The sequence below is a fragment of the Talpa occidentalis genome, unplaced genomic scaffold (assembly GCF_014898055.3).
Source record: "Talpa occidentalis isolate TD23 unplaced genomic scaffold, MPIMG_talOcc4v2.1 talOcc4.6, whole genome shotgun sequence".
Lineage (NCBI taxonomy): Eukaryota > Metazoa > Chordata > Mammalia > Eulipotyphla > Talpidae > Talpa > Talpa occidentalis.
The window spans coordinates 139,347,532-139,369,428 of record NW_023604972.1 but is presented as its reverse complement, the minus strand read 5'-3'; the positions used below and the strand labels follow the sequence as shown (position 1 = coordinate 139,369,428).

General features: G+C 72.4%; 2 protein-coding genes across 2 annotated transcripts; both read left to right on the top strand.

Moving 5' to 3' along the window:
* Positions 1–3,968: 3,968 nt before the first annotated feature.
* On the top strand, positions 3,969–12,794 carry SLC6A19 (solute carrier family 6 member 19). The gene is made up of 12 exons (XM_037529410.2): positions 3,969–4,193; positions 6,805–6,945; positions 7,359–7,496; positions 7,935–8,116; positions 8,311–8,421; positions 8,621–8,733; positions 9,597–9,725; positions 9,947–10,103; positions 10,721–10,925; positions 11,018–11,177; positions 11,739–11,901; positions 12,006–12,794. Exons 1-12 carry the CDS (start codon positions 3,992–3,994, stop codon positions 12,207–12,209), a joined length of 1,905 nt encoding a protein of 634 aa, XP_037385307.1. The 5' UTR covers positions 3,969–3,991; the 3' UTR covers positions 12,210–12,794.
* A 1,509-nt stretch (positions 12,795–14,303) lies between these two features.
* On the top strand, positions 14,304–21,783 carry SLC6A18 (solute carrier family 6 member 18). The gene is made up of 12 exons (XM_037529383.1): positions 14,304–14,457; positions 15,235–15,375; positions 15,789–15,926; positions 16,337–16,518; positions 17,169–17,283; positions 17,823–17,928; positions 18,321–18,449; positions 19,217–19,373; positions 19,534–19,738; positions 20,017–20,176; positions 20,835–20,997; positions 21,619–21,783. Exons 1-12 carry the CDS (start codon positions 14,304–14,306, stop codon positions 21,781–21,783), a joined length of 1,815 nt encoding a protein of 604 aa, XP_037385280.1.
* Positions 21,784–21,897: the final 114 nt, after the last annotated feature.

The window sequence follows — 21,897 nt, the reverse complement described above, 5'->3', positions numbered from 1 at the left end:
GCCCTGCCTCTCCTGCCCGCCGTCACCCGCACGCCCTCCCGGTGCCTCCACACCGGGTCATGGGGTCAGCCTCCTCCTGGTCGCCCATGTGTCCAGCACCTGCACACGTTAAAACCACAAAATGACCCTAACGGCAAAGCCAACCACACTTCCAAGTATCCCGGGTAAGTGAGCGTGAGTGCTTCGGGAGATGCGTGGGCCACCCGCGCCAGCTGCCCCCCGCCCGGCCCTGTGCTGCCTTTTCCAGCGATGTGTCAGAACGTGTCATCTCAGAAGCCGCACGGACATCTGGGCGGATGGCCTCGGCGGCTGCCCTGGCCACTGCAGCTGCCCACCCGCGGCTCCCCAGCAGCCGCGGGGCCATGGGTGCTGGCCGACGTGGCCGTCCGTGTCCCCCGCCAGTGCCCGCCAAGGCCACACTCAGGCTGCAGCCCCTCACCCAGCACCCTCTTATCTGGCCACTTCCTCCAGGCCCAGGTGACAGCCGCTGTTTTGATAGCTCAGCAGTGACCGCGCAGGGCGGGGCTCCAGGGACTGGGCGCTCGGCTGCTCCTTGAGAGTCAGCAGCAGGGGGGCATTTCCTGCCCAGGTGAGCCCGGGGGGGTATGTGTCGCCCAGACACGCCTTCCAGCTCACTCCGTCTCCCCTCCCCACTGCCCAGACGGGGCGGGAGGGGCCGCAGAGGCAGGCCTGGTGGGCGCCGAGGGACATTCATGTGGGCTTAGCTCTGCCCAGGACGACCCGGCCTCCAGCCAACCCGGGCGCAGGCTCTCAGGAAAACAAGTCCCATCCAGACAAAGGTCAGCGGCTCCGCGACCCCAGGCACTCCCTGCTCCTCCCCACGCCCCGGGCGTGGCGCACGCGCCGGCCAGCACCGAGGGCGGCGCCCAATTGCCCCTCCGGGACTTCCCGGCGATGGCCCTGGCTCTCTGCCGGTGGCACCGCTGAGCACCCCAGGGCTCCCAGGCCGGGCAGGCCTGGCGCGGGGCCAGGCGGGTGCACTCAGGCGGTCAGCTCTGCCCGTTTTCCGTGTGTTTGGTAAATGTATGGAATCAGGAAACATGTGGAGCAGCCGCTGTTGGGCGTGGTGGGGTGACCGCCTGCCGAGGGCCGTGAGGGCCGGCCCTGGCCTCACCTGCGTCCCGCAGACGCCACCGCCACGTCCAGCCCTCAGCCGCTTGGGGCCGCGTCCTGCAGGATGAGGGGGTCCCTAGTGAAGGCCGGGGCTAGTGTGGGGGTGCAGGGTGGGCCCACGGTCAACTGCAGTTGTGGCATTAAGAGAATAAAGGGTGGGGCCTCCCTGGGGCGCACAGGTTGATTCTCAGAGCTATGAAGCTATCGCCAGCCGCTGAGTCCCATCCCCGGCCAGGGAGCTGCCCACAGGGCGCAGCAGACCTCTCTGTCTCCCGCTGCTCCCCTCAGCAGTGGGTTTCAGTGGATCCGCCTGTTCTGCTCCCCTCTCTGTCTCTGGGGAGTCCTCCCATCCCCCCAACCTCTGGCCTGCACCCAGCTCTTATAAGCATAAATAAGTAAAATAAATCTTAAATAAAAAAGAGAATAAAGGGCGAGGTGCTCATGGCCGTCTTTAAAGGGCAGCCGGGCCCTTCGTCTGCTGCCACTGGTGATGGGGGGCCTGGGGCGGGCGCGGGAGGCCCAGCGGGGACGGCCGCCAGTGTGCGTCCACTCAGAGTGACCAGCACGCTCCACGGCACAGCCTGTGCGCCTGGACGTTGCGGGTGGGCTGAAAGGCCCTTGAGGTGCTGGGGCCCCCCGCTGGTTCCTCGGCTTGAGCAGGACGCGGGAGACGGCGGGAGACGGCGGGAGACGGCAAGGGAAGGCAGGAGGGGAACACGGACGGCCTTCCGGCCCGCGCAGCGTGTGCAGGGGAAGCCCAGGCGTCAGGGCTGACGTGCAGGAAGCCCCAACGTGGTGATGGCAGCGGCGGGTTGTTCTGAGCTCCCAGGCCCCTGGGGACCCTGGGGCGGGCCCTGCCAAACTGATGCCCGAGGGGCCTCTGCACGGTGGGGGACGGGCGGCGGGCAGGCAGGTGCGTGGATGGTCCGGCGGTCCCGCGGGCCTCGGGCCCCTGGGCTGCGTGGAGCCAGAGAGGCCTGCAAGGGCAGGGGCCGGCCATGTGCCCGGCCAGGAGACGGGACCCCGGGACAGGATGGAGGGGGAGGGATGCCACTGGGGCTCTCGGCAGGAGCAGAGCCGGCTGGTCCAGGCCGGAGAAGCAGGGTGGAGGCGACACCTCCCGCGTGCAGCCCCATCCCTGGGCGAGGGGCTGGTGGGGGAAGGGCCGGCCTGGCCCCGGGAACATCATGGGGCCCCAGGAACCCACAGACGTGGCACCCAGGCTGGCCCAGCTGCAGGAACACTGACCCCAGTGTCCCCCGCTGCCCAGTGCAGCCTCTGAGGCAGGGCCCACAGCCAGACACAGGGCTGTGGGGTGACTCAGGCCTGGACCCCATCGCCAGGGGTGGAGGCCTCACACCCGGCTGCCGCCCGCAGTGCCCAGGTTCCTCGGCCCAGGCAGCCAGTGGCGCGGGTGGGCACCACGGGGAGCCGGCTGGGATGGGTGCTCAGGGGCTTCTCTGGGGCCCCGCCCCGAGGCCGTCTCCCTGTCTCGGCGTGGGTGTGAGCGTGGGCAGCGAGCGGCAGGCCCCGGGGACGAGGTCCAGCCACTGGCCTCCAGCTCGCCGAGGCGCTGACACCCCCGGCAGAAATGACTTGAAAGGAGAAGTCGATGAGCGGTTGTCACCGTGACGACCCACGTCCCCTGGAGACACGGGCGCGCAGCTCGGGACGACGGCGTCACGGAGAGGGCGCGGAGGAGAGGGCGGGTCCGGGGGCAGCAGCCCTGGCAGCGGGCCGGGCAGGGGCCCGGGGCGGGGGCCGGGCCGGAGGAGCGGGGCCTGCGGGGGCTCCCAGGAGGAGACGGGCGTCGGCGGAGCATCCGGGAGAGCCTGTGTCCAGAGCCTGGCTCTGCGTCTGTGGGCCGGGGGTGTGCGCTGGACACGTCCAGGCCAGCCCTCGCCACCCCACCCTGCCCGGTGCCCCAGGCCACGCTGCCTGCCGCGGCCACTCCCCCGCCCAGCAGCCTGCGCCCCCCGCCTCTCCGTGTCTGTCTGTCCTGCCCTGGCCCTCGGCCTTTCCCGCCCAGGAGCCTAAATACTACCCCTCCTCCCGCCCTCCCTCCCGCCTCGCCCCTCCCCAGCCCCCCGTCGTGGGCGCAGATGCCAGCTCCTGACCCTGGACCGGGGTCCTGGGACGGCGCCGTCCAGTGGTGCAGACCTGAGCAGGGCGCCAGGGCAGCCCCAGGGGGGAGGCCACTGTCCCGGCGCTGCCTGAGCTGGCCAGGGCGTCCCCCGGAAGGGCCCAGCAGGAACGGCGGCACAGCCACTAGCCAGAGGGAAAGCGGCCGGCGGTGACCACGTGGGCCACGGGCCAGCGCGTGGAGGAAGGACCCCCCGACCCGTGTGGCACCGCCTGACCGCTGCTGGGGCCGGGCCCTCGTGCCTGGGGATGGCGGAGGCCGGCCACTCCTGGGCACCGCGGCTGGGCCGCTCTGGGGTCCAGGGCCCGGCTGGCAGGCCCCGCCGGGCGCCACGCCCGTGGCCGGAGGGAGGCCAGGGCCGTGAAGGCGCTGGCTCCGCTGAGTCGGGTGGGGGCTCTGCGCTCAGGCCCCTGGGGCCGCCGCCGGCAGGGTGGGGTGCGGTGGGGGAGGGCTGTGGGGCGGGGACCCCGGGCCCTGGGAGGTGGTCTTGCTGCTGCGCTGGGCGGCGGCCCCACCTGTGCCGCTAGGCCTGAGTTTGCAGAGGGGCGGGGCGGAGGGTCGGCGCCGGCAGATAAGGCATTAACAGCCGGGATCTGCTGACGCCTCCGCTCGGGGCTCGGCGAAGTGCCAAAGGTTCCCTATAAAGCCCCGGGGCCTGCCCTCGCCCAAGCTCCTGCCCGCGCTCCCTGCCCCGGCGAGCACAACGCGGCCACCATGGTGAGGCTGGTGCTGCCCAACCCGGGCCTGGAGGACCGGATCCCCTCCCTGGACCAGCTGGAGGACCTCGAGCAGGCGGAGGCCAGCTCCCGGCCCAAGTGGGACAACAAGGCCCAGTACATGCTGACCTGCGTGGGCTTCTGCGTGGGCCTGGGCAACGTGTGGCGCTTCCCCTACCTGTGCCAGAGCCACGGCGGAGGTGAGCGGGCGGCGGGCGGCGCCTGCGCCGGGAAGACAGGGCTGCGGCTGCCCAGAACCCCCCTCTGCCCCGTCCATCGGGAGGTGGCGCCAGGACCGCCTGCCTACCCGGGCGGAGGCTGCCCCTCGTGGACGACGCGTTCCCCGCTGCTCCCGGCTGCTCCCGGCAGGCGCGGCTGCTCCCCTCGCACAGGCGTGTCGGGTGCCCCGGCACTGGCTGCCTGCCGAGGCCTCTGAGGGTCTCCGGGCACCAAGCCCCCGGCCCCAGCCTGGCCCCTCTGGCCCGTGCCCTGGAGTGGTCAGTGGGGCCCGGGGAGGGTGGCGCCGGCACCCCCGCCGCTGGCTGGAAGCCCAGGAGCCCGGCTCTGTGTGGCCGGATGAGGGGGCGCTGGGGTCAGTGTCCTGAGGGACAGAGGGGCCGGGGCAGCCTCCGGGCTGCAATGTCTGGGAGGGTGTAAGCCCAGAGGGCGACCCATGACCGAGTGTGGGGCCCGGGGCTGCCAGGTGGGGGGCGGCCCCCACAACTCCCTGGCCCCGCCGGACACGGTGGGCCGTCTGTGGGGGCAGCCAGTGCGGGGGCACACCCAGGCCTGGGGGGCGGGGCTGGGCACGAGACCCCCAGGATGGCTGACCCTTCAGGCTGGCGAGGGAGCAGTCCCGAGGCCCATCCAGCCTGGCGGGCCTGGCCTGGAGAAAGGGTCATTTGCCTCCCCTTGTTCCCGGGGGTGGATGAACTGGAAGGCGAGGCCGCCTCCCTTCGCTTTGACTCGATGGCGTGAAATTGGGTCACGCGGGCGCCGGCCTGGGGCTCGGCGGTGCTGCCCGCCGTGTCTGCGGTGGGGAGGGCGCCTCCGGGTGGACAGGGCCGGCCCCGTCCCTCCACGCAGGCCGGGCGTGGCCTTCCACGGCAGCACGGACCCTGAGCCCGGGGAGCGGCCGCACCCCACCCTCCCAGCTCCTCCATTTCCAGATGTGCTCCCCGCACCCCGCTCCAGTCACCTCAGCCCCCCGCCGCCTGGCGGTGCCTCGGGCAGCGCGGGCCTGGGCCGGGGGCTTGGGCTCCGCCATCTGGGCCGAGCGTTCCGGGTCCTGGCTGGCCGGGAGGGGCTGGGCCTGGGCTTGCGGGGCCGGGCGGGGCACTCGGAGGGGAGGCGGGTCTGGGAGGCGGGGATGTGCCCTGCAGGCCCCAGACGCTGGCCCGGTCTGCCCACCTCCTCTGTCCGGCCTGGGCCGGGCACAGGGGCTCCGGTGCCGCCCAGGGAGGCTGGTCTGGGGGCCTCGGGAGCCGCCCGGGCGCCCACTCGGCGCAGGCGCACAGCCCCCTCCCCAAACGAGGGGTTTAAAAGAAAGACCCCAGACCGCCGATCCCCGGGAGCGGAGGGGCTGCCGGGTCTCCGAGGAGAAAGGGGCTGAGGAGCGCCCCACCCCCGGAGGCCCAGGTCCGGGGTGGGGGGCGTGTGCGACCCCCTCGCCCTCAGCTCTCGTGGGCCCCTGTGGGGGCAGCAGCAGCTCCCGGGAGGAGAGGTCATCCAGGCAGGGCTTTCAAGGGGGCCCGCGCATTTCCCAGTGGAGACCGACGGGCAGGGAGAGTGGGGTGAAGGTGGCCTGGGGGTGGGAGCAGGGCGGAGGCCAGCCGGGACACAGGGGGACTCCCTGCAGGCGACCTGGCCAGCGCCCGGCTCGGCACTGGGTGCTGGCCCCATGCACACGCGTGGACACGCACAGGCCATGCACACGCGTGGACACAGCTCGCCCACCCAGGGCCTCTGCTGCGGCCCAACGAGGCGGCTGGGGGTGCCGGCAGGGGCGCAGGGCGGGTGGGGGAGCGGGGGAGGAGAGCAAACAGGAGCCGGTGCGGGGGGGGGGGGGGGGACGGACAGAGCCCAGGGGGCCAGGGCCGCGAGGGAGGGACGGGGGTGGGTGCTGAGCACGTAGGGGTGGGGGTGCAGGCGCGCCGGATGTTGGGGTGTCCCGCGTGTCCCTCTGGGAGCAGCCCCCGTGGCCCTGAAGCGGAGCTGAGCGCGGGGCAGTGTCGGGGGGCGGAGGTCTCAGGTCTCGCAGCCAGTGGCAGACGGCGCCCCCACCCCCTGCGCTGCCGCCCCTCGCGCGCCCCGCCTCCTCGCTCCCCACGCCGCGGCTCAGTCCCACCCTCGGCCTCTCCGCCCCTCGCCTGAAGCCCGCGCCGCGCCGCCGGGTGCTTTGGGCCTGGCCCCCTGGAGTCCCTGCCCCGCCGGGCAGGGGCAGCCGGGTAGTGGAGGCAGAGGACACCCCCGCCGCGGCCGCGGCCCCTCTGGTTCGGGGGTGCCCCTCCACGCCTGTCAGGGGGCCCTAAGGGGCAGCTTGCTCGCCCTGGCCACGGCCTCCTCCCCGCCCCGCTCTAGGGTCTGACCCCCAGCAGCCGCGGGCCCTCCCGTGCCCTCACGGATGCCCCCCGTGGCGCGCCCAGCCGGCAGGTGGCCCGGGCTGGACACGTGGGCCGAGGGCCCGGGACGCTGGGCTCGGCAGAGGGGACCCCGTGAAACAGCTCTGGGGGCCTCTGCGGCCGGCCGGAGCCGTGAGTCCTCCGCGGCCCCGCTCAGCTGGCCCCTCTCCCGCCCGCCGCCCGCCCGCAGGGGCCTTCATGATCCCGTTCCTCATCCTGCTGGTGGTGGAGGGCATCCCCCTGCTGCACCTGGAGTTCGCCATCGGCCAGCGGCTGCGCAAGGGCAGCGTGGGCGTCTGGAGCTCCATCCACCCGGCCCTGAAGGGCGTCGGTGCGTGTCCCCGCCCGCGGGCTGCCCACCTCTTCCCGGAGCTGCCAGGGCAGCAGGGCCAGGACCCGAGTCCACGGGTGCCCAGGGCAGGGGGTGTGGACACCCTGGCCAGAGCTGGCCCAGCCAGTGCCCAGGCGGCAGGCGTCGGCACAGCAGGCCCCTCCTGCCCTCGGGGACTCCTCGTCCACTACACACCTCAGCGGGGAGATCCTCGGGCCAGACCCTTCCGTGCCCCCTGCACCCCACCGTGCCGTGCGCCCCCCATCCCCCCACGCCCCACACTCCTAACTCCATCACGACCCGCAGGGCCCTGACCCCCCGCTCCGGGCCTGCCCTGAGCCCCCGCCCGGGGCGCCCCCGGCCCCCCCGCCCGCCCGCGGCCCGCCCTGCCCCTGACCGCGCTCTGCCCGCAGGCGTGGCGTCCATGTTCGTGTCCTTCATGGTGGGCTTCTACTACAACACCATCATCGCCTGGGTCATGTGGTATTTCTTCAACTCCTTCCAGGACCCGCTGCCCTGGAGCCAGTGTCCCCTCAACGAGAACCGCACAGGTGAGCGGGCGCCGGCCGGGCTGCCCTCCCCGCGCCGTCCGGCCCCGCGGCTGCCTCAGGCCGCGAGCGCCCACAGGAGGCAGGGCCGGGCCGCCGGTGGACCCCCAGGGGCCAGGAGAGGACAGGCCTCCCCAGGGCCCCCCAGGGAACGCGGGGCGCCGCGCCCGTCTCCGAGGTGTCCTCCGGGATTGGGTCGCCTCCCCTTAGAGGGTCTGGGGAGGGTCCGTGAGCCTGAGCGGCGGCCCGACCCCAGACCACGAGGCGGGACAGTCTGCGGCGGGAGCCGGGTCGGGGGCCCCTCGCAGCGCCTGCACCCGGCAAGCCCCGCGCCCTGCGGGGGGGGGGCCCCGGGAGCCCTGCGCGGTGGGGGTGGGGGCGCCGGGCGCCAGGGCGCGTGCCTGGGGCTGGCCGGGCTCCGCAGCGCCCTGGTGCCCCCAGGCTACGTGGACGAGTGCGCGCGCAGCTCCCCTGTTGACTACTACTGGTACCGGGAGACCCTGAACATCTCCACGTCCATCGACGACTCGGGCTCCGTGCAGTGGTGGATCCTGCTGTGCCTGACCTGCGCCTGGAGCGTGCTCTACGTGTGCACCATCCGCGGCATCGAGACCACCGGGAAGGTGCGGTGCCCTGGCTGCGCCGGCTCTCGCGTGCCCGCCCCCGCAGGCCCTGGGGGGGTGCTGACCGCTGAACCGCAGGCGGGCGCGGGGCGCAGGGCGGAAGGCCGGGGCGCAGGGCCGCGGGTGGGGCGGGACGCAAGGGCGCGCGCAGGAGGCTGGTCAGCTGGGGTCCCACCGCCGTGCCGCCCTGCCAGGCCGTGTACGTCACCTCCACGCTGCCCTACGTGGTGCTGACCATCTTCCTCATCCGAGGCCTGACGCTGAAGGGGGCCACCAACGGCATCATCTTCCTCTTCACGCCCAACGTGAGTCTCCGATCCCGGCCGGGTCTCCCCCCAGGGCAGAGGGGACGGCCGGGTTTTCGGGGAGGGTCAGCTGCCCTCTGAGGGGTGGTCCTGGCCCCTCGCCCCATGCCGGGGCCGCAGCCTTGCCTCCCGCTCGGTCTCCCCCGCGGCGTGCCCTGGCGGCCCCGAGGTGCCCGGCTGAGCGTCCCCTTTGTGGCAGGTCACGGAGCTGGCCAACCCGGTCACCTGGCTGGATGCGGGCGCTCAGGTCTTCTACTCCTTCTCGCTGGCCTTCGGGGGCCTCATCTCCTTCTCCAGCTACAACTCTGTGCAGTGAGTGTGCGGGCCCGTGGGGGGCTGCACGGGCGCCTTGGTGCTGGCCTCGGTTTCCCTCCAGGAGGGGGTCTGTGTGAGGACGGAAGCCGTGCAGGTGCGGGCAGAGCCCCCCTGCTGCACCTGCGGGGCCGCCTTCCCGCACCCCACGGGAGGGGTCCCTCTGGACCCAGAGCCCGCGCTCGGAGGCAGCCAGGAGTGAGCGGGGCGGTCCCACCCGCCTCCCCTCCAGCTCGGTCTGCCAGGGCCAGCCTGGGTGGGCACGCTCTCCCCTTGGCCCCCCACGCAGGCCCCCCAGCCGCAGGCTCCCTGAGCCTCCCCTGCACGCACGCCCAGCCTCGCGGCCCCCACCCAGGGGACACAGCAGGGCTGGTTCCTCCCCAGGACACGAGTGCACCTACTGTGCGCCCGTCTGCTGCGGCAGGAGCCCGGGGGCGGGGCGCGGGCAGCTCAGAGTGGGCAGAGGGGGCGCCTTGGCACAGACCCTGATGGTGTGGTAACAGTGACGCCGCGCGCCCGGGCGCTGGAGATAAGGGGGCTAAGGCCGCGGCTGGGCGGTCAGGGGAGGGGCCAAGGGGGCACGAGGGGTGGCCGGGCGTTGAGACCCCAAACTGCACTCAGCTGTGGGCTGCGCGTGGGGCTCAGTGTGGGGGGTCGCCGGCACCCCCGCCGCGTCCTGCACATCCCGTCTGGGCCCGGCGCCGCCCTCCTGCCCGCGGCCGTGGGCGGGGAGCTCCAGGGCCAGTGAGCGAGGCCTGCCTGGCCCTCCCAGAAGGGCATCCCCGGCCGCTGCCAGTGGAGCGGCCTGGACGCGTGTCTGGCCCTGGGCCAGCGGCCGGTGACCGGCGTCCTCTCGGCCGCAGCAACAACTGCGAGATGGACTCTGTGATCGTGTCCATCATCAACGGCTTCACGTCCGTGTACGCGGCCACCGTGGTCTACTCCATCATTGGTTTCCGGGCCACCGAGCGCTACGACGAGTGCTTCAACCAGTGCGTGCCCCCGCCTGGCCCTGGCAGCCCAAGGAGGCGCCCCCCAGCCCCCTGCGCCCACCCCGTCCCGGCCCCGCTCTGTGCCCGACCCACCCTTGTGCCCGCGCCCCCGTCCGTGTCCCCCCACGGGAGTCCCTCTGGCCCCTGCCCCGCCCCGCCCCACCCCCCATCCTGTCCACACCCCTGGCCACCCCCTGGGACCTCACCACGGGTCCTTCCAGGAATATCCTGACCCTCATGAACGGGTTCGACCTGCCGGAAGGCAGCGTCACCCAGGACAACTTCACGGAGGTGCAGCAGTGGTACAATGCCACCCACCCCGCCGCCTTCGCGGCGCTGACCTTCCAGACGTGTGACATGAACTCCCTGCTGTCGGAGGTGAGCCCGCCCGCCCGGCTGGTCAGGCACCGGCCGCGTCGCTGGGCCGGGGCCGCCGCTGACACGGAAGCCCGGGGCGGTCCCGGGCACCGCGGGCTGGGCCCCCCGCGGCCCGCCGGCACCGTCCACGGAGCTCTGCCCGTCCACGGAGCTCTGCCCGTCCACGGAGCTCTGCCCGTCCACACCCGCGCCTTGATGGGGCAGTTTTCCCATCTGGGCCCGCGCAGCCTTTGGGGTGTCGGCACCTGCAGGCCCCCAGCCCGCAGGGCCCCGGCCGTCCTCGGCGGCCACACGAATCCGTGTTTCCCTAAAACCCGCGCAGAGGCCGCGGCCCCGCTCCATGGTCTGGGCCTGTGTGGCCAGGGCCGGTCCACGGCGCCTCCCCGCAGGCCGGCTGGGCTCGACCCCTGCTCGACCTGTTCGCGCAGTCGGGCTGCTCCCCTCAAGCTCCTCCGGCCGCTGGGCGCGTGTCCCTGCCCCGCGCTCCCCCTGAGGCCGTGGCCGAGGCCCCCGCGGGTCTTCCCTCCTGGCCGCGCCAGCCGAGCTCCCCAGGCGGGGGTGCGTGGGCCCGGGGGCAGGGCCCCGCTGACCACCCGCTGACCACTCCCCCCGCGCAGGGCGTGGAGGGCACAGGCCTGGCCTTCATTGTCTTCACCGAGGCCATCACCAAGATGCCGGTGGCCCCGCTCTGGGCCGTGCTGTTCTTCATCATGCTGTTCTGCCTGGGGCTGTCGTCCATGTTCGGCAACATGGAGGGGGTGGTCGTGCCCCTGCAGGACCTCAAGATCATCCCCAAGAAGTGGCCCAAGGAGCTGCTCACAGGTGGGGGGCCGCGGGGGCGGGGCAGGCTGGGCTGCGGGGGCGGGGCGGGCTGGCTGGGGCGGCCGGGTCTGCAGCGCTGCCGTCCACCGCAGGCCTCATCTGCCTGGGCACCTACCTCCTGGCCATCATCTTCACGCTCAACTCTGGCCAGTACTGGCTCTCTTTGCTGGATGGCTATGCCGGCTCCATCCCCCTGCTCGTCATCGCCTTCTGCGAGATGTTCGCTGTGGTCTACGTGTATGGCGTGGACAGGTGGGACCTGGCGGTGGCCGTGGCATCAAAGGGTCATGGGCCTGGGGACAGGCCTGGGTGCTGGGGGCAGGCCTGGCCGGCCCGCTGGGACCCTGAGTGTCCAGCACGGCACTCACTGTGCTGTCCGGGGTGGGGCCGCTCCCACGAGGAGCCGAGTGGGGTGGGGACGTGGACAGGCAGGCCCGGAGATGCCAGGGTCTCCGCTGGGGCAGCCCCTGGGGCTGGGGCGCAGGCTGGGGCACCTGTCCTTTCCCACAAGCGTCCCCGAGGCTCGCTGGCCGCCCGGTTCGCTTCTGCTGCCCTTCCCAACCAAGGTCGCCTGGCGTGGGGGAGCGGCACAGGCGCAGGCCCCCGGGCGGGGGCCAGCAGGGAGCCCGCAGAAGGCTCTGCCACCAGCACCGCCGGACAGGCCTCGAGGGGCCCCGGGACGAGTGGCCACGGGGCCTCCTGGGTGGCCGCACCTGTGGTGTGGGAGGTCAGGTGCAGCAGGAGGGATGGCGGCCCCCGGCTGCCCTCTCTCCCGGACAGGGTGGTGACGCACCCTCTGGCCTCGGCCTCCAGGTTCAACAAGGACATCGAGTTCATGATCGGCCACAAGCCCAACATCTTCTGGCAGGTCATGTGGCGGGTGGTCAGCCCGCTGCTCATGCTGGTCATCTTCCTGTTCTTCTTCGTGGTCAAGGTCAACGAGCAGCTCATCTACAGCGTGTGGGACCCCTCCTACGTGAGCGCGGGGCGGCCTCGGGGGGCTGAGAATCGGGATGGGGGTCTTGCCCTATGGGGCCCCGTGACCTTGGCGCCTGCTCACCCCGAGGCCTCTCTCCCCAGGAGGAGTTCCCCAAGTCCCAGAAGACCACGTACCCCAGCTGGGTGTACGCCGTGGTGGTCGTGGTGTCCGGCGCGCCCTGCCTGGTCATCCCCGGCTTCGCCATCTACAAGCTTATCAGGACCCGCTTACAGCGCGGCGGGGACCAGCAGGGGCTGGTCAGCTCGGCGTCCACAGCCTCAGTGAACGGGGGCCTGAAGCAGTGATCCCCAGAGGGGCCGGGGGATGGTGGGGGTGTCAGGGTGAGTGTGCACAGCCACAGGCCACGGGTGTGCACAGGGGAGCACTGTGTATGAGCGTGTGTGCGTGTGCTACATGTGCAAGTGTGTGCGAGTGTGTGTGTGCGAGTGCTATCCCTGTCAATACAAGTGCAGGCATGCATGTGCCCCACATGCAGGGGTGTGTGTGTGTGAACACGTGTGAGCATGAGTGCACTCGTGTGTGCAGTATGGGCGTGAGAACAGCACATGTGGTTGTCTTGTGTGCACTGGTCGCACAGAGTGGGTGTTTGCGAGGTCTGACTGCACGTGCATTGCATGAGTGTCAGCTCACAAGCATGTGTGTTGGGGCGTGTGCACGTGAGTGTGACCGCACACCTGTGTGTCGTGTGTGCAGGTGCACATGTGGGTGTATGTGCCTTGCACACCTGTGCACCCTGCACACATGCTGCCTGCTCGCTGGCCCTCACACGTGGACGTGCACCACCCACACTCCCGGGACAGGCCCTGCGGGGCTGGGGAGGCGGCACCCCTGCGCCCCGCTCTGTGCCACCCCGACCTCGGCGGGTCGAGCCCTTCGTCCCTTCAGCGGGAAGCCTGGTCTCCGGCCGCGCTGCCCCAGGCTGTGGTTTGAGGAGCCCATCTGCGGCCCTCGGGCGCCCTGCCCCCCAGCCCCCAGCCGAGCGCAGCCCATTAATCATTGCTCCTGGCACCGCCGCGGGAACAGTTGTCACACCCAGCTTGGCACGACTTAGGCAGAAGCCACCTTTGCATCCTCACGGGGATGTGAGCTGCGTGAATTTTTAGCCTGATGTCGGAGAAGACCAGTTACAGGCTAACTCGGCTGGGCCCCGCGTGGGGGATGGCATGCCCCAAGGGGTGCCAGGCGGGCTCCCCGAGACAGCCCGTCGCCCCGGCAGTCACCGCTTGCCCACTCTCCATGGAAAAATCTGCAAGTTTCAACTCCCTGGACTTTCTGAGACCTGTCAAGAGCAGGAGTCCGGGGAGCCGAGCACCCGCCCGCCGTGGGGGCCCGCCGCTCCCCACCTCCCCAGTCTCCCGGCACGGAGATCACAGCGGCGGGTGCCCCACGGCCCAAGGAGGCCCTCCAGAGACCTGGCGCCCCAGCCCAGACGCCACGACCCACAGAACCTCAGACGGACCTGGGTGTGCAGCTGGGCCGGCGCGCTGACCTGGGAAGCCCACAGGGCCACCCCCACCCCCGTGCTGCTGGCCGTCGGGACCCCGCCCCTCCTGAAGCCCCCTGGCCTCACCTGGGCACAGGGTGGTGCCGCCCGGCCCTGACTCTGCAGACTGTGCCCATCCTGGGGAATAAATTGATTTTCGTATTCTTGGCCCAATGTGTCTGCGCGCAAAGGGCCCCTGAAAGGGCGGGGGCGGGGGGGGACTGGGTTCTGTCCGGGGGAGTCTTCTCTGAGGAAGCCAGGGAGGCCAGGCCATGGAGGGGGCTCGGGGCCGCGAGCTCGCAGGGGGCAGCGAGCTGTGGGCGTGACGGGGCTTCTGGGCACAAGAGGGCTGTCGGGAGCCTGCCTCCCTCCCCACCCCCCAGCCACCTGGTCTTCCTAGGCCCACTTTTCCCTTCTCACCCCAAAAGGACCTTGTAGATGAGTCCCCTGGAGCCGTTTCCAGGACACACGCGTGAATCGGACCGTGCAGTGGGCATGGGGCCTGGCCCGAGAACTGTGGACCAGGGCCTGCCCTGTCCTGGGGTGTCTGTGGGCTGTGGGTCTCACGTCCAGGGATCCCCAGACGCTACCCCCCGCCCTGGCGCAGCCCCCCTTGGCGGAGGCGAAAGGGCGGGGACTGCCCGTGGGTGGCCGGGGTGCTCTGGGGGAGGCTCCCCTGAGGCCTGCACAGTGGCCAGAGAAGCCTGAATTCTCTCTGGAAATGAAGGCCCAGCAGCGGCCAGCAGGAGCTGCCCCCAGGGTGGACAGCCGCGGGGGGCCGGGGAGCAGCGGGTGCCTGCAGGGGCCGGGATGCGGGCGGCGGGGTTACCCATTAACTGGCTCCACCGGCTTCCCTTAAGTCGCCCGCCGGGGCGGTCGCCGCTGTCTCGGCAGGATGGCGAGCGCGGGCGGCCCGGACGCGCCGGGGGCCGGGGAGGACCGGCCGCAGTGGGACAACAAGCTGCAGTACTTCCTGAGCTGCCTGGGCTTCGCCGTGGGGCTGGGCAACATCTGGCGGTTCCCGTACCTGTGCCAGAGCCATGGCGGGGGTGAGCTGGGCGCGGGCGCGGGGGGCTCCTCCCTCCAAGGCCCCGCAGGCCCCCCAGGCCCCCAGGGGAGCTGGGAGGGCTCAGCTCCGCGGGTCTCTGGCCGCAGCCCCCCAAGCTGGGGCACACTGCCTGGCACCCTGCCCCGACACTTGGGGGCCTCCCTGGGGGCCCGGCCCATGTTCCCGTCCCTGGCCAGGCTGCCCCCGCCGGGCCCTGCCGCGTGGAGCTCCGGCGGGTCTCACGCTGCCCTGCTGGGGACGAGGCGTCCCCTGGGGGCCGGAGGGCAGAGGGTCGAGGCGGCGTGGGCACGTCCTGCTGGGGACCCGCCGCCCCCCACCCCCGGCGCTGGCCGCCCTGCCCCCACCCGCCTCCCGGGAGCTCGGGCTCTGCGACGGGGGGCGCGGGGCGGGGCTGGGCCGCAGGCCCGGGGCGCAGCGCACCTGCCCCCCCGCCGCCCCCACGCCCCGCAGGCCCCGCAGGCCCCCGGTGGCTTGGACGTCGCGGGGCCGGGGCGCGAACCCGCAGCACAGGCCGCGGCTGAGCCGGGGCGCGGGGCGCCGGCACGACCTCCTGGGCCCGGGGCGACTGGCCGGGGCCCCGACGGACGGCCCGGGGGCCACGGCCTCGCGGGGCCGCCCCCTCCCCCCGCCCCGGCCGGGGCCCCGCCCCTCGGGCCCGACGCCCCGCCCACTGGGGCCGCCCCGCCCACCCAGGCCCCGCCCCGCCCCCAGGCCCCGCCCCCGCCCCGCCCGCCCGGGCTGAGCCGCGTCCCCGCAGGCGCCTTCCTCATCCCCTACTTCATCGCCCTGGTCCTCGAGGGGATCCCCATCTTCCACCTGGAGCTCGCCATCGGCCAGCGCCTGCGCAGGGGCAGCGTCGGCGCGTGGACGGCCATCTCGCCCTACCTGGGCGGCGTGGGTAGGCCCCGCCCCGCCGTGCCCGCGGGGCTCGGAAGGGGCACCTGGGGCGGGGGCGGGGACTTGGGGGGCGCCCTGGGGCGGGGGCGGGGACTTGGGGGGCGCCTGGGCCGGGGCCTGGGAGGCTGGGGCAGGGCAGGGTGCCGGGTTGGGGTGCCTGGGAGTGTACCTGGGGGGGAATGGGGGCACCCTAGGGCAGGGCCGGGGTCTGGGGGGCACCTGGGCCAAGGGAGACTGGGGCAGGGTGGGGGGCCTGGGGAGCAACTGGGGGGCTGCAGCGGGGACCTGGGGGGGCCGAGGCGGGGCACAGGTCCGGCGGGGGCTGGGGGACTGGGGCAGCCGGGGGGCCTGGGGCGGGGGCCGGGGACAGGGCCCGGGTCTGGCAGTGGCGGGGGCTGACGCTGTCCCCCGCAGGCCTGGGCTGCTTCACGGTGTCCCTCCTGGTCAGCCTCTACTACAACACGGTGCTGACCTGGGTGCTCTGGTACTTCCTGAACTCCTTCCAGCACCCGCTGCCCTGGGGCTCCTGCCCGCCGGACGGCAACCGCACAGGTGGGCTGCGGGCGGCGGCCGTCCCTCCTCGCTGCCGCCGCCACCCCCACACAGCCCGGGGGCCAGGAACCGGCGCCCAGCGCCGCCCTGAGCTGGGCCCTAGCTCTGCTCTGCCCAGGGGCCCTTCCAGGGGCTCAGGGCCTCATTTTCACACCCCAGGCGGCGCCCACACCCCTCCCCCCTCGGTGCCCGTGCCCACACGCCCCTCCCTGCTCTGGCCTGGGGCCGAAGGGCGAGAATGGCCGATGGCCGAGTCTCCCTTGGTGGCCCCGCTGGGCTCAGCTGGACACTGGGGCAGCGAGTCCCCTCGTGTGCCCATCCCCCCGGGGGCGGGTCCTGCGATTTGCCCAGTGGGCAGTGACCACCATGTCCCGAGCCCCGTGGCCAGCACTGATGCCCATGTCGTCCAGGCCTAGAGGACGAGTGTGGCCGCAGCAGCGCCGTCAGCTACTTCTGGTACCGGCGGACCCTGAACATCTCGGCCGACATTGCGGACAGCGGCTCCGTGCAGTGGCGGCTGCTGGTTTGCCTGGCGGCCAGCTGGGCGCTGCTGTACCTGTGCATCATCAGGGGCATCGAGTCCAGCGGGAAGGTGCGCGCCGCCGACAGCCCGTGTCCTCTGCGTCCACTGGGTGGCCAAGGGGGCGGACCCCAGGGCTGGTGCAGCCTCCGGGGAGGTCTGCAGGCCCCACGGGCGGCAGTCACCGCGCAGCTCTAGCCCTGCCTGACTCCCTGCTGCTGGGGCGACTCCCTGGCCACACAGCTGCTCACAGCACCGGCCGGACACTCGCACGGCCGCTGTGGAGACAGAATCACCTTCTCGGAGACTCAGGCAGCGGGACCAGGAGTCAGAGCGGAGGCCTCGGGCACCTGTCGCGGTCCAGACTGAGTGCCCTCCTGGCCCCGTGACCCCGTGTCCCTGCCTGCCGTCGAGGGCATCAGGCTGGCGGACAGGGCAGCTCCCAGGCATCCAAGTCCCTACAGACACACGGGGCCCCCCAAGTCAGTCTGTGGTCACGCCTTGGGGGATGTGCGGGGAGAGAAGACCCCACGCGAGGTGGCCCTGTCCAGCGAGAGGCAGGGTCCAGGCCGCGCAGGGGGCGGAGGGGCTGAGCGGAGGGGCGGGGCGCGGCCCGGTGGGGCGCCCCCGTGGGCACACAGGCCTGGCTGCCACCCACCACCTGCCGCTCTGGCTGCTGGGCCCGGAGCCGCCGCCCGAGGCCTGCCGTCTCTCTCCCGAAGGCGATTTACTTCACGGCCTTGTTCCCTTACCTGGTGCTGACCGTCTTCCTCGTGCGGGGCCTCACCCTGCCCGGGGCCACAGAGGGCTTGATCTACCTGTTCACCCCCAATGTAAGTGGGCGCTGGCCCGCCGGGGCGGGGGCTCGGGGGCTCAGGGCGGGAGCGGCATGGAGGGAGGGGCGCCAGCACCGGCTTTGGTCCTCCCCCAGGTCCAGGGGGGGACACCGTAAGGGGGGGCTGGGGTGCTGGCGGGGCCCCTTGGCCCACCTCTAGTCCTGACCCCGTTGCTCTGAGAGGAGCCCCAGGACCAAGGGCCCCGCCCCCCAGAGCCTGCACCCCCTTCCTGGCCATTCCAATTACCCAGGGCCCCAGCACCTCCACCCGACACTCCGGGGCTCCTGGGGGCACGGCTGGTCAGGGCACCCGGAGGCGGCCAGGCCCTGTACCCACACACTCCTCGCCCGCGGCCCCAACACCGACGGAGGCCAGTGCAGACTGTCCAGGCCCCCAGCGGCTCCCACCCTCTGCAGGAGCCCGGCTAGGCGCAGCGGGGAGCCCCCGACTGCCCCTCCAGCGGCCGGGCAGCCTGGCCTGGCCTGTCCTGGGCCACGGGGCGAGCGCCAGCCCAGCTCAGGCCCGTCCCCGCAGTTGCAGACCCTCCAGAACCCCGGGTGTGGCTGGACGCGGCCACACAGATCTTCTTCTCCCTGTCCCTGGCCTTCGGCGGACACATCGCGTTTGCAAGTTACAACCCACCCAGGTAGGCCCCAGGGGCTTCCTCGCGACCTTGGGATGTTGCTCAGGGGTGTTGCTGAGGCTGCTCTGCGGGCGGGCGGGAGGCTCCCAGGGCCCAGGAAGGGCCGCGCTGCCCGGGCTCCCGACGCGGACGCCGGGGCGCCCTGGAGCAGCTGCAGGTGCCGGCCCGTGTGAGCCTCCAGCGCGGTCCCGCCGGGCGCCCAGCAGCGCAGGTGGGGCTGGTGCTCGCCTGGAGAGGGCAGCCGCCCCGCTGCCGCCCTCCCTCCGCCGGTGCCGGGGTGGGCCTGGGGCCCCTGGGGCCTGGAGCTGGGCGGCAGGGCTGTGTGCGGGCCCCAGGTGCAGGGGGACCCTGCGCCCCGGCCTCCTCCTGCCCACGGCCCTGCCACGTGTCCCCAGGAACGACTGTGAGAAGGACGCGGTCAGCATTGCCCTGGTGAACAGCATGACCTCCCTGTACGCGTCCATCGCCATCTTCTCGGTCCTGGGGTTCAAGGCGGCCAATGACCTCGGGCGCTGCCTGGATGGGTGAGCCGCGTCCTCCGCGTGGCCAGCAGGGGGCTGGACGCCAGGCCCTGTGGGAGCAGGGCCTCTGCGGCCGTGATGGGCCAGGGGGCTATGGCCCGGACGGTGTCCTCACAGAGCACGGGACGAGGCCGTGAGCACAGGGGCAGGAGCTGAGTGGACAGGCCACTCGCCCACGGAGGCCTGGGTCCCGGCAGGAGCGCCGCCCAGCCACACTGTGCCCACACTCCGGCTTGACCGCCAGGAGGGGCTCGTGCCGCCGTCAGCGTTGGCTGGGGCAGCGCAGCCCGGGCTGTGGGTGGACAGCCTGGGCAGGTAAAGACCCACTGGCCAGCGGCTTCTGCGCATGGCTCTCCCCTTCAGGCCCACAGGGGTCCCGGGCACCCCATGCTGCTGGCTGTTCCCAGGCCCAGGATGGCGTCTGGCTGCTGCACCTGCCCTCCAGTCCAGGCGCCAACGCCCAGACTGCAGGGGTGGAGGTCAGGGGCAGAGGCTCCCGCCCTGCACCCCGCTCGGGACACAGGCACCCCAGGGCCATGCAGGGGGCATCTAATACGGCACCAACAAAAAGGACACCGTGTGAAGGCCAGGGCGCGGGGGCGCGGGGCAGGGGCGGGCGGCCAGGCCTCGCCTGGAGTCGGCAGCAGCGCCCCCGGCCACGCGCCGCCACACCTGCCGGGAGGAGCCGCTCCCAGGCCCCGGGCGGCCGCCCTGGGACGACCCCGCGGGTGGGGGGGGGTTGCTGCTGCGCTGACCGCCCGGCCCTGCAGGAACATCCTCGTCCTGCTCGACGCCTTCGACCTCGCGGACCAGAGCATCTCCAGGGAGGGCTACGCCGCCGCCCTCGCCCACCTGAACGCCTCCTGGCCGGGCAGGGTGGCCAGGCTGCCCCTGCAGACCTGCCGCCTGCGCGACTTTCTGGACAAGGTACGGCCGGGGCTGTGGGCCGGGCCCTCTGCGGCCTCGGCCTGCCGGGCCTTCGGGACACGTGGCCCCGCCGTGCTGCCCGGGGGCTGCCGCTGGGGGCGGGGGCAGGGCGGCACGGGAAGCCGGCCCCAGGCACATGCCACCAAGGCCCGTGTTGCAGAGCGCCTCGGGCACCGGCCTGGCCTTCATCGTCTTCACCGAGGCCATCCTGCACATGCCCGGCGCGCCCGGCTGGGCCGTGCTCTTCTTCGCGATGCTCTTCACGCTGGGGCTGTCGTCCATGTTCGGGAACATGGAGGGGGTCATCACGCCGCTGCTGGACTTGGGCGTCCTGCCCAAATCGGTCCCCAAGGAGGTCCTGACAGGTGAGCGGCCAGCCTGAGGGCCTGTTCTCCCCGCCAACTTCCTGGGTGCCCCCGGTGGGCACCCCTCCTCCTGAGGGTCACTGACCAGGCCTGGCCACCTCCCAGGGTCGTCCTGGAGCCTCTCGCTCACTGGATGTCCCCAGGGGGTTGCCACAGGGGAGCCAGAGCGAGAGGCAGGGTCCAGCCACACCCCCTGGGCACAGGCCCCTGCCCCCCAGGAGCCCCGGTGCAGCCCCAGGACGCAGGGCGGGCGCCTGCTCAGGCCGGGTGCTGTCCAGGGGCGGCCTGCCTGCTCTGCTTCCTCTCGGCCACCTGCTTCACGCTGCAGTCAGGGAACTACTGGCTGGAGATCTTCGACAGCTACGCGGCGCCCCCGAACCTCATCATTTTCGCCTGCTTCGAGGTGGTCGGCGTCGTTTATGTTTACGGGATGAAGCGGTGAGCTCGGTGGCCTCTCGGGACTCCCAGGCAGCAGTGGGGAACATGGGGCCTCCGAGGCCTCTCCCCAGACACCCCAGGGTGGTGACTCCCGGGGTGCAGGAGGTGCCCAGATCCCACCCCACCACTGACCTCTGGCCTCTCCAGCCACCAGTGCCAAAGGCCCAGGAGCAGTGGACGCCTGGCTTGTCCCAACCCCTCCTAGGCCACAAGGCCCAGCTCAGCCTCTCGCGGGCACCAGCGCCGCTGCCCTGGGGCCGGCGGTCACACCGCCCACCTTGGGTGCCCCGGGCCTCACAGCTGCCTTCCTGGAGGCACACAGGGGAGAGCCTCCACCCAGGGCACCAGCACCACAGGCGGGGCAGTGACCTTGGGCTTGGACGGGCTGGGCCGCAGGAGACCCAGGCGTGTGCGCGGGCAGCTGGGGAGCAGTGGGCACAGCTGACACATGTCCACCTCTTTGGCGTCTCAGAACCCCATGCAGCTGCCACTCCCCACCCCAACCTCCCCGGTTCCTGGATGGCAGCAGCTGCCACCTGCCCCTTGTGCAGGGCTGGGCTGTTAGGACGAGGGTGCCAGCTGCCTGGACGTCACGGGCAAGGCTAGGGTGGGCAGAGCTCCTGTGGCGCAGAGGGTGACCTGGGGCCTGGACCCGCAGGTTCTGTGACGACGTGGCCTGGATGACCGGGAGGAAGCCTGGGCTCTACTGGCAACTGACCTGGAAGGCCATCAGCCCCCTGCTGCTGCTGACCATCCTTGTGGCCTATGTGGTGCTTCTGGCCCGGACGCCACCAGGCTACAGCGCCTGGAACCCCCAATATGTAGGTCCTGGGGAGCCTGGAATGCCCTCACGATAGACTTGCAGCTAAGTGACCTCGTGGGCAGCCTCTGCTGGGAGGCCTGAGGCTGTAGCCTTCCTGGTGCCTCAGGCGGCCCATGGCCACTGTGGCCTGGACCAGGGCCTCAGGCTTAAGGGGGTGGCAGCCAGCCCGGGCAGCACACAGACCCTCCTGGCTCACCGGCAGCTGCTCCAGCCACTGCAGGTGTGCGGCAGGGGCACCGAGGCCTGCAGGTGGCGCATGGCCTGGGTATCTGGTCAGAACGGCCAGCGCCCTCCCAGGGCAGGCCAGCCCGACACTGCCCTGTGGCCAAGGAGCCTGAGTCCAGGGGCAGGTGGGCAGCAGCTCCTGGCCGGCGGCACCCCTATAGAGGACAGCTGGGGAGGGCCCAGGGTCTTGCCGGCAACTCTTTCCAGGAGAGACCCCAGGGTCCTGGCAAATCCCTAGAGCCCAGCCCAGCAAGGGGGCCGCTGCCCTCATGGGCATTTCCAAGCACGGACCCCAAAGCCACGCTGGGTGCTCCCCCGGGGGGAGCAGCGTGCCCCACGCCGGGTCCCCGCTCCACCCGGGCAGTCGCCAGCTGACCCAGCCGTGTCCCCACAGGAGTGGTTCCCCGCGCGGCAGCCGAAGGCCTACCCGGGCTGGGTGCAGGCGGTCTGCATACTCCTGTCCTTCCTGCCCATGTTGTGGGTCCCCGGGGTGGCCCTGGCCCAGTGGCTCGCCCGGCGTGGACGGCGGCCCAGGGACGCGCAGCAGGACGACCACTGAGGCGGCTTCTCGGGGGGAGGGCAGGTGCCCCTGCAGAGCAAACCCCATTATACGTTCAATCCCGACCTCGTCCTGAGTGCTGCTTCCTGGGGCCCTCGCGTCGCTCCCACCGCC

What these genes read in the sequence shown, in the direction of transcription:
- SLC6A19 (XM_037529410.2), top strand. Translation starts at nt 3,992, where the DNA reads ATGGTGAGGCTGGTGCTGCCCAACCCGGGCCTGGAGGACCGGATCCCC. An exon ending in TCCAGCTACAACTCTGTGCA is followed by an intron (nt 8,734 to 9,596) that starts GTGAGTGTGCGG and finishes TCTCGGCCGCAG; the next exon opens with CAACAACTGCGAGATGGACT. An exon ending in TACGTGTATGGCGTGGACAG is followed by an intron (nt 11,178 to 11,738) that starts GTGGGACCTGGC and finishes CTCGGCCTCCAG; the next exon opens with GTTCAACAAGGACATCGAGT.
- SLC6A18 (XM_037529383.1), top strand. Translation starts at nt 14,304, where the DNA reads ATGGCGAGCGCGGGCGGCCCGGACGCGCCGGGGGCCGGGGAGGACCGG. An exon ending in TGCGCGACTTTCTGGACAAG is followed by an intron (nt 19,374 to 19,533) that starts GTACGGCCGGGG and finishes CCCGTGTTGCAG; the next exon opens with AGCGCCTCGGGCACCGGCCT. An exon ending in TATGTTTACGGGATGAAGCG is followed by an intron (nt 20,177 to 20,834) that starts GTGAGCTCGGTG and finishes CTGGACCCGCAG; the next exon opens with GTTCTGTGACGACGTGGCCT.